Source organism: Phoca vitulina, unplaced genomic scaffold, assembly GCF_004348235.1.
Source record: "Phoca vitulina isolate PV1807 unplaced genomic scaffold, GSC_HSeal_1.0 scaffold95, whole genome shotgun sequence".
Classification (NCBI taxonomy): Eukaryota; Metazoa; Chordata; class Mammalia; order Carnivora; family Phocidae; genus Phoca; species Phoca vitulina.
The window spans coordinates 1,354,963-1,369,213 of NW_022589798.1; the positions used below are offsets into that span (position 1 = coordinate 1,354,963).

At 46.1% G+C, this 14,251-nt stretch overlaps 1 protein-coding gene across 1 annotated transcript; it reads right to left on the bottom strand.

The window, feature by feature from the left end:
* Positions 1–8,641: 8,641 nt before the first annotated feature.
* On the bottom strand, positions 8,642–9,575 carry FAM243A (family with sequence similarity 243 member A). The gene has a single exon (XM_032396939.1). It carries the CDS (start codon positions 9,549–9,551, stop codon positions 8,796–8,798), a length of 756 nt encoding a protein of 251 aa, XP_032252830.1. The 5' UTR covers positions 9,552–9,575; the 3' UTR covers positions 8,642–8,795.
* Between the last annotated feature and the right edge of the window lie 4,676 nt (positions 9,576–14,251).

The following is a 14,251-nucleotide window of genomic DNA, read 5'->3' on the forward strand; positions in this document are numbered from 1 at the left end:
CAGGACAGCACTGTAAATGTATTCTCCTTATGTTTTTCTTAACATTTTTTCTCTAGCTTGAAGAATACGTTATATAATACATATACAGAACATGTGTTAATCAACTTTATGTTAGTCGGTAAGACTTCTGGTCAACAGTAGGCTATTAAGTTTTGAGGAGTCAAAAGTTAAAACACGTGGGTTTTTGACTACACAGGGGCTTGGCACCCCTAATCTCTGCATTGTTGAAGGATCAACTGTATATTAATAGATGTCCACCCCACTCTGGCCCAGGTTGGTGGAACTTTGAATTTTAAACAAGAGGTATAAAAGGAATTCTATCTTTCTCGAATTTTACTGTGATTGCTGGATGCTCTTAATCACAATTTAGAAAGCAGAGTTTACATTTGTAGCTTGACCCAACAAGCTACAAATCCCCAAATAGTCAATAGGGCCTGGGTCTCATGGTGCATGAAGAGATGCCGGAACAGAAGTGTAATGCCCTAGGATTTCTGCCCTCCGACCCCAACGCTTCCATGACTTGCTCAGGTGGGGCCCAGAACTGACCCTGGGCCACGGCCAACGCTCCTGCATTTGTCAGGGTGCCCTGTGCAGCCTGGCTGGCCACCCACCCACCCACCGTGGTCTAGGAACTCTGCCTCTGCTTCCTTCCCTCTCTGGGGATCTAAGGCATTCCTGTCTCCCACCCGGCATCACGCCCATCACCTCTGGGCATCTTCCCTCCATGTGCATTCCCTGCTGTGCTCCTCAGAAATCCAAGGATGGGGGCTGTTGGCTTTCCTGGGGAATCTAAATATGCCTAAGCAGTGGATGGTCACATTTATTTTAAACACAGGTGCTTTTCTAGGGGGACTTAAAACTCGGCTCTGGAATTAGTGGAACATGGGGTCATCTTGGAAAATTTGGTAGAGGGGGACCTAAGGATTGAACTCAAACCATTGACCGTACCCATGGGTTTTTTGTACAGTGTTGGTTTTTTTCCCCGTCACCTTTCTTACACACTCTCTTCTACCACCAGGGGGAGATGAGTAACACCTCCTGGAGTTACTGACAACCATTCCATTCCATATGCCCGAAGTCAGTAGATTTATAGTTTGAGTTTAAAGAATTGGTTGGTTGGATGCATGCATGCATGGGCGAATGTAGGCAGACAGAGAGATTGGTAAGGCCCACAAGCGGGACCCCATATGGCCTGCAGCTAGCCAGCCCCTCTCTGGATCACAATCGTGAGCAAATCCATAAAGAGGAGACAGCCCCTGAGTAGCTGAAAGATGTTTCAGAGAGCATAAGCTGAAATCTGTGTTCTCTCCCACAGGGGAGCCCCAGGATCCCCTTACACAGATCCTCTTTAATCTTATTAGACACACCCCAACACCTTTTTATTGGTTTCAAGCTGACAACATATTGAAATACCTTAGAGCAAGAGAGGTGGTCTTTATGAAGCCCACCAAGTCTCTGAGAACTCACTGTATGATCGCCACAACCCCGCACCGGGAACACCGCACATTAGGACATTATGTTCCCAATGATGACCTTAGTCTCTAAAGGAAGGTTCAGCTGTGTTCTCATACTCTGCTTCACGAGGCAGAGACACACAGAATGTATTTCAGGAACTGAATAATTCAAACAAAAAGTCTCGGGGGCTTTAGAAAGCGTCACCTCTCCCCAGACAGCATCCAAATGATCATCTCTAGGGAAACACAGTTGTCTAAATGACTCAGTTCAATGAGATGCCTGGGCCTTGACACCTGACCTGCTTACATGGATGCTCCTTGACATCAGCTGTCCCGTGCAGGTCACCAGTGTGCTGGAGCGAAGCCAGGGGATGATGGAGAGATTCTGGAGGGAAAAGAGAACTGAGGCTGAGTTCTCCAACATCAGCACACACGAGCGGCCGTTTAACATGCAGATTCCTGGGCTAGACTCCAGACCCACCACAGATCCTCAGGGGATCCCAAGGAGGTGGTCCCTGGACCTTCTTTTGAGCTTTAAACAGACAGAAGGAGATGAGCCCCGGAAGCCGAGTCTGGGAAAGAGCATCCAGCGTAGGACGACGAAGATCCGGAGACAGCGAGGTAGCGTGACTCCTCGTTCAGCCCTTACTCTCCCACGTGCTCTACTTCTGTTACCTCCACCAGCTGTCATTATCCTCAGATAAGGAAACAGAGGCACAGAGCCGTTAATAGCCCCATCTAAGGCCCCCAGTTGGCCAGGACAGAAACATTTCTGCACAATGTGTTAGTTACGAATAACTGCTTAGTTTTCAAATCATTGGCTCAGTATTTTCGTTGTGTTTCCAGATGTTTGGGACACTCTCTAATGTACTGATTGTCCTTTTTTCAGATTCACAGTTTGCCCCATCAGATGAAATTTGGAGGTACTTCCCCTGAAAACATAGGGAGCTGATAACATGAAAACTGTGAAAGAAGTGTTCTGTGACTCCCAACTTTGCAGCAAGCTGTGTGCCTCCTGGGAGGGGAGAGAGACCTCAGTAGCCGTAGGGGAAGGCAGGATTGAAGGAAAGGCTCTTCTAGAAGGAGGAAGCTGGGGCATGATCAAGGCTGAAGGAGACACAGAGGAAGGGGGACCAGCTGCAGGAGGAAGTGGGAGGGACCCCGGGGGGGGGGCATCTGGGGACCAGGCCCTGAAGGCCTTGGAAGGGGGTGACTTCAGTTTCCCCTCTGGCTTGGCCAAGGCCTTCTGTTCCCAATGTGGGAGGGCTGCTGGGTGCAGTGGGGAGAGCCATTGTGGCTTGACCAGAGCCACGAGGAGCCAGGTTCTGCAATCCTCTCCTTCTGCCTTTCCCCTCAGACGGTGGTACCTTCCTCCCTATTCCCCTGTAACCTCTGTGGTGGGTCCCCGCTTCTGGGTGCTTGTGGGTGGGAGAGAGCTGAGCTGTCAGGTGTCAGAGTAGCTGATCCAGGTGACAAGCCCAAAATGGAAGAGTTAAGCCTTTAACCACTTCCTCTGAGGGTACAAGGTGGCACCTGAGGAAGGACCAGCTGGCCCTGCTCCGTTTCCCCCATGAGCACCTGACGGAGTCAGAGGGCAAAGTGTCCCCAAACCTTCCCCTTCCCCGTGAGGATGTGTCAGCCTCAGAGGAGCCTGAAGACCCGGGCCAAGGAGCCCAGGAATGAAGGTGCCAGGCTGGGGGTGCAGATGCGTGACCCATCAGAGATCGCGCGGCCCCGGCTGTCCCCACGCCCGGTGTGGGGAGGGCAGCTTCCCCCGTGCGGCCTGCAGGGTAAAGCCTTGCAGTTGCCTGCGGTCAGGCCTGAAAAGTCACACGCAGGGTTTTGTCCCCTCGGTGGGCCAAGTGATGCCTCTGCCCCCCAGCGCTTGTCCTTCCTCTTCATGAGGCCCGACGACTTCTCACTCAGCCCTGTTGTCCTCCTCCATCCTGGCCCTTCTCCCGCCCATTCTTCCTGTCCTTCCGCCCCCTCCACCCAGCACACACCCCGTGTTCACACAGCCACGTCTCACACACACACTCACATTTCACACATACACTCACACACAAGTCTCACAAGGTCTCATACATACAACTCTCACACAGTCTTACACACTCACAGAGTCTCACACTTGTCTCTCACACACACACCTCTCTTACACGCGATCTCACACACACAAAATTCTCATGGTCACACTCTCACACCTCACACACATACAGCTCTCGCACAGTCACACACACAACTGTCACATGACATACACTCATGGTCGCACACACATCTCACACACACACACCTCTCTCAGACACAATCTCACACATATACTCACAACTCCCACCTGGTCACACTCACGGTCACACACTCATTTCTCACCCATACACTCACTTACACACACTCACTCACACACCCCCTGCCTGCCTGAGTGGGAGGTGGGTAGATTCTGTGCACTTGTTCAAGCTCCTGCCTGGCTTGGCCTTTTCTCCCTGTGATGAGATCCCCACGCTTCCTCTGGTCCCCACGCTATCTTCTGTGGCGCCAGACCCAGGACTCGGAGCCCCCACTCCCCAAACCTCTAACATCTCACTGACTGAGAGGTACCCCCACCATGAGACTCTGACTGCCTCGAGGGCCAGAGCTTATTTTCTTTGGTTCCCTCTTCCACCACACAGAAGCTGCTGGAATGTTGATGAGCAGATGACTGTCACACCAAAAGGAAAGGGAGCAGGGAATGTGGCCAAGACTGCCAGTTGCCTACCTCAGCATTCTTCTTCCTCTTCTCCCTAGCAATAGAATCCTGATTTTAGCTATCCACATTGCCTCCCCCAAATAAAAGACTACATTTCCCAGCTTCCCTTGCAAATAAGTCTTGCCAATGACATTTAAGTGGAAGTGTTATGTGGGACTTCCAGGAAGGCCCCTTAAAAAGGGAAGAGATGAACACTTCTTCCTCTCTTTCTCCTTTGCTGCCCGGAGTGCTAATGCAATGGCTTGTTCAGCAGCCATTTGGGACTATGAAGATGGAACCAGGTTGGGACAGTGGAGTAAAAAGATAGGACTCTGGATTCTTGATGACCATGGATCCATCATATTAGCCTTGTACTGCCCCCCCTTGGCACTTCTTGATTTTTGGCGGTGGAGGTGGGCTACCTTCTTAACTCTGTCTGTGCTTGGGTCTGCACTACTCACAGCTTGACCTAATCCTAACCAACCCGTGAAGCCAGCTAGAGAGAGGTACGAGGGCTCCTTGATAAGAAGATGTGGATTCTGGTTCTGGCCTTCCTGTCACTACAGTTGTGCATGCCCCTAGGTGAGTCAGTTACTGCCTGGACTTGTCTTCATTTATAAATGAGCTTAATGATCACTGCCCTGCCTATGTCTAAACTGAATGAGGTCAAGTATGTACAAATGGTTTGTGTGTATAAAACAATCACAAATTGAAGGAGTACACACTGCCTGGGTAGGCAACTGAGCCCCCCGACTGGCCAGGTGCAGCTCCTTCAACCCAGTTGAGCTTGGACCTTCTCGGGTAGACAAGGTGGGATCCATTGGGCCTCCAGCTCCATTTGCCTGTTTACTTTGGGGTTCATTTTGGGACAGACCATTCCAACACCCACCTACTTTGGAGTCCCCATGCCCATGGAGAGGGAGTGAGGATGCTGTTGTTAGTGAAGGTAAAGGGACAGAGAGGGTGGGATGTCTCATCAGCCAAACTTGGAAGGACAGCAGTGCCACCAACATCATGAAATCTCTTCCAGAGGACCTGTCCACACGCCCAGGACTGCTATGCCTCATTACCTGCTGTTCGTTTCATGTAAGCGCAACACAAGGTTGCTCTCGAAGAGGCTTGGCTCTGCTCACCATCCTCCCTGTCCACCCCATCAGACAAAACTTGTGATTATCGTTAGCTGCCTGACCTGTCACAGATGGTCTTAAAAGAAATGCCAGAGAACAAAGTTCCTTTGATTGAAGTATCTTAAGATGTGTCTACTCTCATTATGTCCTGGTGATAAAAAGCAGCAAGAATTTCCCCCAGAGAGTGAAAAGGAGATGAGGTCAGCGACATCAGGTCTGAGTGTAGGCACACTTGCTGGCCCCCAGCCTGGACTATAACAACAGAAGCTTGAGTGTATGGGGCACTCAGAAGGTACCAGACGCAGTTTAGTGGCATGGCTTATGTGAAGCGTTTTAAAATCCTCAACCCGGGCACCTGGTGGCTCAGTCGTTAAATGTCTGCCTTTGGTTCAGGTCATGATCTCAGAGTCCTGGCATCGAGCCCTGCCCATGTCAGGCTCCCTGTTCAGTGGGGAGCCTGTTTCTCCCTCTCCCTCTGCCCCTCCCCCTCCTCGTGTGCTCTCTCTCTCTCAAATGAATAAATAAAAAATCTTTAAAAATAAAAAAAGTCCTCAACCCTAGTTTACTAATGAGTTAACTGAGCCTCAGGGAAGTGAAGTAACTTGTCCAAAGTCTCATAGTTAGTAAGCTGGAAACCTGAGATTCCAACAAGGTCTACTGGATTCCCAAAGCCCAACATACTTTCCATTACTTTTCTGCTGGAGGTTTCCATGCTTAGTATTAAGCAGCATTCTTAATTATGCATACAGTATTATGTAACTAAATCACACATTAAAAGAGGTCCTTTTGATCTCTCTGGTTGTCCTGATGTCTCTTTCCCCTCCTTGCCTTCCTAATGACCAAACAAGGTCCCAAGGGAATAGGACCCTAAACTCGTCTTTTTAGATCGTTTCGGTTTTCAAACAAAAATAGCTCCTGTTGGTTTATCTTATTTGTCTGAGAACCTTAAAAACCTTTCATGTCTTTCCCCTCCCTGCAAAATAATGTCTTTGCAAGGTATTCTGCCTCTTGCTCAATTCCGCATTGAAATCTCTTTTTGTTGCGGTATCCACTTGGAGGTGGCCGCTTTGTCAGCTGTCAGAGGAGACCCTTTCTCCACGTGAACTGTGAGAGAGAAAAACAAAATGCTGGGCTCCAACGACAAAGCCAAGCATGGTGCTTAGGCACATGGGCTTTAGCATCTGACTGGCTTGCTTGACCTCATAACATCTCGGTTTCCTCACCTGTAAAGGGAAATGATAGAACCTCCATGATGGGATGGTTATGGGATTAGATGAACTGCCCAGGAGTAGAGAGGCAGCATGAATAATGGCTGTATGCGTGAACACTGGGTGTGAACCTTAGCTCCTCCACACTGGACCAAGTTATATGATCTCTCTGTGCCTCAGTTTACCCCATCTAAAACACAGAGAGAACAGTGGTTCCTCCATCACGGTCTGTTGGGAGGACTAAATGAGTTAAGGACATGTAGCTGTCAGTGCTTATGACTGCACAGAACTCTGGGCAGATGTGTAATAAGTGTGATATAGGGACAAAACACACTCATACCCCCCAAACCCAGGCCAGCTACACTGGGGCCTGCAAGTGCCAGCTCACTGAAGTCACCAAGGAGGTTTGAGTCCTATTACCTGCTCTAAAACATAACGTGAGGGGCGCCTGCGTGGCTCAGGTCATAGTCCCAGGGTCCTGGGATTGAGTCCCACATCGGGCTTCGCTGCTCTGCGGGAAGTCTGCTTCTCCCTCTCCCACTCCCCCTGCTTGTGTTCCTTCTCTCACTGTGTTTCTCTCTGTCAAATAAATGAATAAAATCTTTAAAAAAAATAAAAAATAAAACATAACGTGAAACAGGTAGTGAAGAAGACCCCAGAAACATAGCGCACGATAAGAGTTGTCTCACCAGGTTAGTTGCTGATGGGAATGCTATACTTCAGTTGGCAGAAGACTTGAATTAGCATCTGTGGTCAGCTGAATAATGGTCCCCAAAAGTATCCAGCTCCCAATCCCTGGAACCTGTGAAACGTTACCTTATATGGGAAAAGAATCTCAGCAGATGGACTTAAGTTAACAATTCTGAGGTAGTAGTTTTCCTGTCTCCATACAGATGGGCCCTACATGCCATCACTAGTGTCCTTAGAAGAGGGAGGCAGAGGAAATTAGAAGAGGAGAAAGTAATGTGGCCACAGAAGCAGGAATTAGACCTGTGTGGCCACCAGCCAAGGAATGTCAGCAGCCACCAGAAACCAGAAGAACAAGGAACAACTGATTCTCAGAGCCTGTGCAGGGAGTGTGGCCCTGCCCACACCTTGATTATGACGGAGTGGAACTGATTTCAGACTTCTGGCTTCTAGAACTGGGAGACAGTACATGTCTGTTGTTTGGGGCCACCAAGTTTGTGTAATTTGTCACAGCAGGGAGGTTCTGGAGAGAAACAAACAGGAAGACAGGCAAATCACCCAATATTTTCTGCAATTGGCTATCAGGAACCTGGCCTCACAATCTTATATGTGGGTAATTCTGTTAGGAGTTAGGTAGAGATTTTCATGAGTTGCTTTTGACATATTCTGGAATAATTATGTCTGTTGTAAAATTACTGCCTGAACATATATAAACGGGAGTGAAATTTCTGATATGTTTAATTGGAGGAAGGTCTTTTTCAATAAAGGTGAAACATACCACCACAAATCCCTACAACCTGCATCAGCAACAGCCATAAACTTGAGCCAGGTGAGGCACCAGCCATAGGTGTCTCAGCTCTCGGGGCCACAAGATGCAACTCCATGGCAAACTCTAATGACCTCCTGGTAGGATTCTTGGATTTGGGATGAAACATTAGATAACTGGGCTCCACAGACCCCCATTCACTTCACCTATTCACCCACCAAGTCCCAGTTGAATCAATCAATTGCTACAGCTTTCCAGGTGCCTTATCGGGACCACCAACTGGCCTTAGAGCATCTGGGTGGTGTTTCACCTCGGATGTCTCTCACTCAACCTCTGACACCTTTTTTTCAAGCAATGGGAAGCAAAGAGCCTGCTCAGCCACTGTCTGAACCACAACTCCCGCTCATGGCAAACTGTCTCCCTGTAGATTATTTTGGTCGGCTGAAACTGGTTGGTACACTATTTTCAACTTTTTGTGACCACACACTTGGTTCTGACTTAAATTTCTACTACACAACTTTTAGCTCTGTTCACCCCTGCTCACCACTGAGCTCTTTTGGGCTGGGTTAGTTGTAATCCTGCCATTAACATAGCTCTCAAGGTGGCCTTAACAAGATGGGAGTCAAGATCCCTAATTTACCAACAAGCTTTAATGGAACCTCCAGTAAACCTAAAGCACTTTGCCAACAGCCTTAGAAACCTCAGTCCTCACAGCATCTCTACGAGGTCACCGTTGGAGCATCTTTGGCTGCAGTGGTCCAGAGCTGAGCTCAGCGGAGTTGGTAAAGACTATGCCCATAGCATGGTTCCAACCGCTTGTAAGAGGAATCACCCTTAAGAAAATTTACCAAGATAGTAGTTTTCCCATCTCCGTACTTTGTTGGTTATTGTTTTCCATTTGCTTGGGTTTATCCTTTCAATCCCTTTGCTAATTAAATCGCTGAGAAGTATATACTGGCAAGAGTAGACACTGTCAATGTAGTGCAAACAAAACTCCTTTTTGTTATTGATGATAAACCATTTCAGAGAAGACCAGGCTGAGTCTAAAGGGTTTAGGTAATTGTAAGGGGAAGGCAGAGAGAGTAGTTCATGGCCACAGGACTTGGCTACCTCAGGGCAACACACAATGCTCGTTAAGTTAATGACTGATGGGGCATGGACCTGGGCCTCTGGCTCTTCATCTTCGTTTGGCTTCATCCTGTCCTGCTGCCTTCTCTCTTTGATCACAATGGCACACTTCCCATAGGCCTTCTTTGTGATATCACAGAACTCAAAGAAGAGGCTGTCTTCCTGTTTGATGCATAACTCATCTCTTAGGAACATCCGATACTTCCAAGGCACCCATCCTTGACTACTACCAGCATGCACAATACACCACGTTGGAGTTTGCATGAAATACCCATCACTAAGATCTTCTCCAGTTACAAGACTTTCAGTGATATCGGTTTCTCCTAAATATATAGTCTTAAATCCATCATATTGTAGCATTCTCAAGGTTTTCAAATATTGGAGACATTGCTTCCTCCTGATGCTATCAAATGGATTTCTGGTGATGATGTTTCTTAAAAGAGGGTTTGCAAAGTGAGGCATGGTGTCTCCTCAAGTGTTTTTAAAAGCTTGCACGTCTCTCTCTGTGCACATCTGGCAAGAGTAGCATGATGACCTCACAAAGGGCTTTCTTACAGCTAGGCCAGCCACATAGATACACTTTGACTTTCAAAGCCTGACTTTCCAGCAGGACAGGATGAAGCACCATGAAACACATACTCAGCACAATTTTCTTCTGGCTTATAGGATATGGGAAGTGCTAACCATAAAAATGTTTCTTTGATGTTGCTTCTGCCATGGTTTGGGACAGAGATTGGCAATTATATTAGTTTGCTAGGCCTGCCATAACAAAATACCAGACTGGGTGGCTCAAACAACAAATTTATTCTGTCATGTTTCTGGAGGCTGGAAGTCCAAAATTCAAGCATCAGCAGGTTTGGTTTCTTCTTCTGAAGTCTCTCTCCTGGGCTTGTAGATGGCCACCTTCTTGCTGCGTCCTCACATGGCCTTCCTTCTGTGTGCACACCTAGCTCTGGCCTAATCTCTTCTTATGATCACTAGTCCTGTTGGATTAGGGCCCACCCATATGATCTCATTTTACTTTAATCACCTCTTGAAAGACCCTCTTTCCAAATAGAGTCACATTCTGAGGTACTGGGGTCAGGGTTAGGGCTTCAACATAAAATCTGGGTGAGGGGGACACAATCCTACCCACCACAACAATCTTTTAACAGCGATGAGCCACATTTATGACCTCTTTCCATTTGGTTCATGAGGATGAAGAGGAATATTTACATTCATTCATCCAGTCCAGATAGATTTATTGAGCACCTACTAAGCACTTGGTATTGTGCCAAGCACAAGTGGTAGAGCCACGACACATCCAGTGAGACCTGCACATGTGTATGGTTTAAGTTTGCACATGTGTGGAGTTCACAGATGGCAGAGAAAGGTGAGGCAAAGAGTATAAGAAATTCAGCCAGCATGACTGTCTTTCACTGGGGCTGCCAATTCTTGAGCTAATTCAGTAACCTATCTGCAAAGCACTTTTAATTTTATATACTCAAGGCAAAAGAGAGTTTTCTTTAAATCCCAGCAGCCTCTTCAATTGCTTTTGTGTTTTCTTGTTCCCATCCTTAGAACTAAAGATGTTTCATAAATGTACAAAGCAGTTTCCCTCAAATGACAATGTGGACAACGTGATTTATCAGGTCCTTCGCTCAACTGTTGAATGGATGAGTATTTCTCTTCTCGCCAGGGTTTTCTTGGGATTCAAGTTTAGGCAACCCTGACAGTAAGATTTCCCCAGCCTAGTTAACATGAAGCATGTGCTCTCTGAACAGCCTCTCAGAAGCCAGGAACAGTGAGCTTGGGTTGATTATTAGCTTATGGCCATTTTCTCTTAGGATTTTTCTTTTAATAGTGGGGACCATTTTTCAGACCAAATTTGATAGGAATGCCGAAGATGTAGAACAGAGGTGTGGCTGCTGTGGTTGAAGTGGTAATGGTGGCCCCAGAGTCACCCTTTTCAGCCACTCCCTTTCCCCACTGTCCCAAAGTCCCCTGTGCTCTGGAATGGCAGTGTGAAAACACCATATAAAGCAATGAGGTCAATTCTAAGACAACAGTTCTTTGCTTCTTTCATCCAATATTCAAGTATGGATATGAGAAACATGATCAGAAGTATAGAAGAGAATGTGTCATATGTTATCTTTTGTGTAAATATATATGTATAACTAAATGATAAATAAATATGCATATTTATTTATATTTTCAAGTAGGAAAAACAGAAGAATGAACCAAATATGAATTAAAATTCCTTACCTACAAGTGGAGGAATAGAATAGGAAGGACAGAAAAAGCAAGAAATATACTTTTCTGAACGTACCTTGTTTTATAGTTTTAGCCAGAAAATATAAACATTTTGCATTTTTTAAAAACAAAAGTTAAAAAGGAAAGATAAAACAAAAAGTTCTGTAAAATATGCACATAACGCTGAAACTAATGAACCTGCTTATCATGTCAATAATAGCAACATCAATAAAAACACTCAATTCAGCCGCAGTGTGTACTTCTGCCCCCCAGATTGTAGTCCCTAATATTGTCTCCTATTAGAGGAATCAGTGGTCCTTTGGTTCTAGGGGAAGGAAATGTACAAGACGAGCTTGGGACATCTTGTCCAGCTTGAAAGCAAGGAAGCCATCAAGACTACCAGGTTCTGTTGGAAGGACCCAAAATTTAAAAAGGCTCCCATGGCCAACAATGGAAGAATTTGAGCATCAATCAATAAAGAAATAAATAATGACTGCAAGAAATTGAAGCAGAATGAATGTATAAAAATCTTTGAGTTCATAATGGTACTGAAACAAACAACAAATCAAATACACAATTAAAAAAACACTCAAAAAAATCTGTTGTTGCTCAGAGGTGACATTGGAGAGCACCATTGCACTATTTTGCCAATTAATAAATAGAAGAATCAAATGCTTATCTTGCCTTTTCTTGTGTGGATTTCATTTCAGAGTGGGATATGCCAGGATGGCGAGTCCAAGCAGATGTCAGTCCAAGGTGATGGGTGTGAATGTGGCCCCACTGGGCCGTGTAGGGAAGTAGAGTAAATCTGAGCACTGGGGTCGTGGGCAGAGGCTCTGGTACCAGATAAACCTAGGGGTCAAATCTTAGCTCCATTCTCAGTAGCCTCAACTTCTCTCTCTATAAAATGGGGAGAATACCTATGGCAAAGTATTGAGGCAAGGACTTATGAAGTAGCAAATATAATTCACTGGCATGGAGCTTAATAAATGGCTGTTATTGTTGAGACAGACTGGCTGGGAAGACAGACCCTCAGAGAGCTTGGCAGTGACTGATGAGAAAAGAAAAAAGTCATGGAGGGAAGGGCAAAGGGGGAGAAAAGGAAGGAAAAGTTAAAAAGAAAAATCAAGACTGAGGACTAACATTGAAATGAAGTAAGTTGTCTATCCCGAGACAAAAATGGAAAGTGTTCCCTTCCTCTTTTCCTTCCTTCCTTCCTTCCTTCCTTCCTTCCTTCCTTCCTTCCGTCCTTCTTTCCTTCCTTCCCTCCTTCCTTCCTTCCTTCCCTCTTTTTCCCTCTCAACTTCATCAACAAATCTTGAATGCTTCCAAGTTCCAGGTTGTGTAAATCTTGGAAAAATTTGAGTTCCCTGAAGTCCCCTCAAGGAAGGCGCCATCTTGTGGGAGAAAAGAGTCAACAATGAGTCTCAGTAAAAGGAGATGGGTCTTGGTTGGGGAAAGAAACTCTAGAAATGGGGCCCCACGGGAGGGACACCTTCCAAGGAGGAGATGGAGCAGGCCAAGTGTGGAAACCTAGGGATGGGGTGGCCATGGGGAAAAGCTTGTATTTCAGCTGAGATAAATCTTCAAGGAGCTCCTGACCTCTCTCCTCACGGCTTGACATGGGGACTGTCACAGAATTGCTGAGGAAGGGGTGAGCTACACAGAGCCCAGAGAATGTGCAGCCAATGGTGGTTGTAGGGGGGACTGCAGCCACCGAATTCAAAGATTTCTCCATTGAGGGGGATGGTTAGGCTGAAGAGAGACACAAAGATATGAATGCAAAGCGGGGGAGGGGAGGAGGGACCAATGGCCATTTAGGAGGGACACTTTGTTTATACCTTATCTGTGCACTTCCTGCTTGCTAAGTGGTCTGTTGATTAAATCTTTACCCCTACTTGGGAGGTGAGAGTACTTCCTGGTATTTCAGGAAGTGGGAAGCTCTGGAAGGCTGGAAGGGGGTGGGCAGTGGGAAAGGGGAGGATCTGTTAACCGTCAAAATTGAAATTAAAAAAAAATTGGGGGGCACCTGGGTGGCTCAGTCAGTTGGGCATCTGATTCTTGATCTCAGCTCAGGTCTTGATTTCAGGGTTGAGAGTTCAAGCCCCACATTGGGCTTCATGTTGGGCATGGAGTCTTCTTTAAAAAAAAAAATGTTCTATTACCTTTTAAGTTATAAACACAATGCATAGGTGTTGTAGATAATTTCCAGCCTTACAGAAGTCACTGTTCATCCACACCTGCTTTGCTCACCAGCCAGAAAGCTGTTGGAATTGTTCTGTGTCATTCAGACACTATTCTACCTGGATTTAGGAGTATAGATACAGATCCATGAATAGACGTATAATTTTTCTTTTTTTTTTTTTAAAGATTTTATTTATTTATTTGACAGAGAGAGACACAGCAAGAGAGGGAACACAAGCAGAAGGAGTGGGAGAGGGAGAAGCAGGCTTCCCGCCAAGCAGGGAGCCCAATGCGGGGCTCGATCCCAGGACCCTGGGATCATGACCTGAGCCAAAGGCAGACGCTTAACGACTGAGCCACCCAGGTGCCCCCAGACGTATAATTTTTCAAAAAATGAATCATACTCTATATTCTGTAACTTGCTTTTGTAAACCTCACAATAAATCACAGACATTTTTCCATGCCATTAATACAGAAAACCTAGTTGTTTTTAATAGTTATATTGTATTCCATTGTTTGGATGTGACACACACTATTTGAAAAATGCCCTATGTTGTGGTTATTTAGATTGTTTCAAGGTCTTTGCTATCTCAAATAATGCTATGATGAATATCTCCTCATAGTTACGAAGGTCTGATGTAGATATATGCAGGGAAAAGTAGAGGTCAAAAGCCATGAATGGTTTAAATATTGGTAGATATTGCCAAATCATCCACTAAAAAGTTTGTACCAATTTGTACTCCTCA

What these genes read in the sequence shown, in the direction of transcription:
- FAM243A (XM_032396939.1), bottom strand. Translation starts at nt 9,551, where the DNA reads ATGCCTCACTTTGCAAACCCTCTTTTAAGAAACATCATCACCAGAAAT.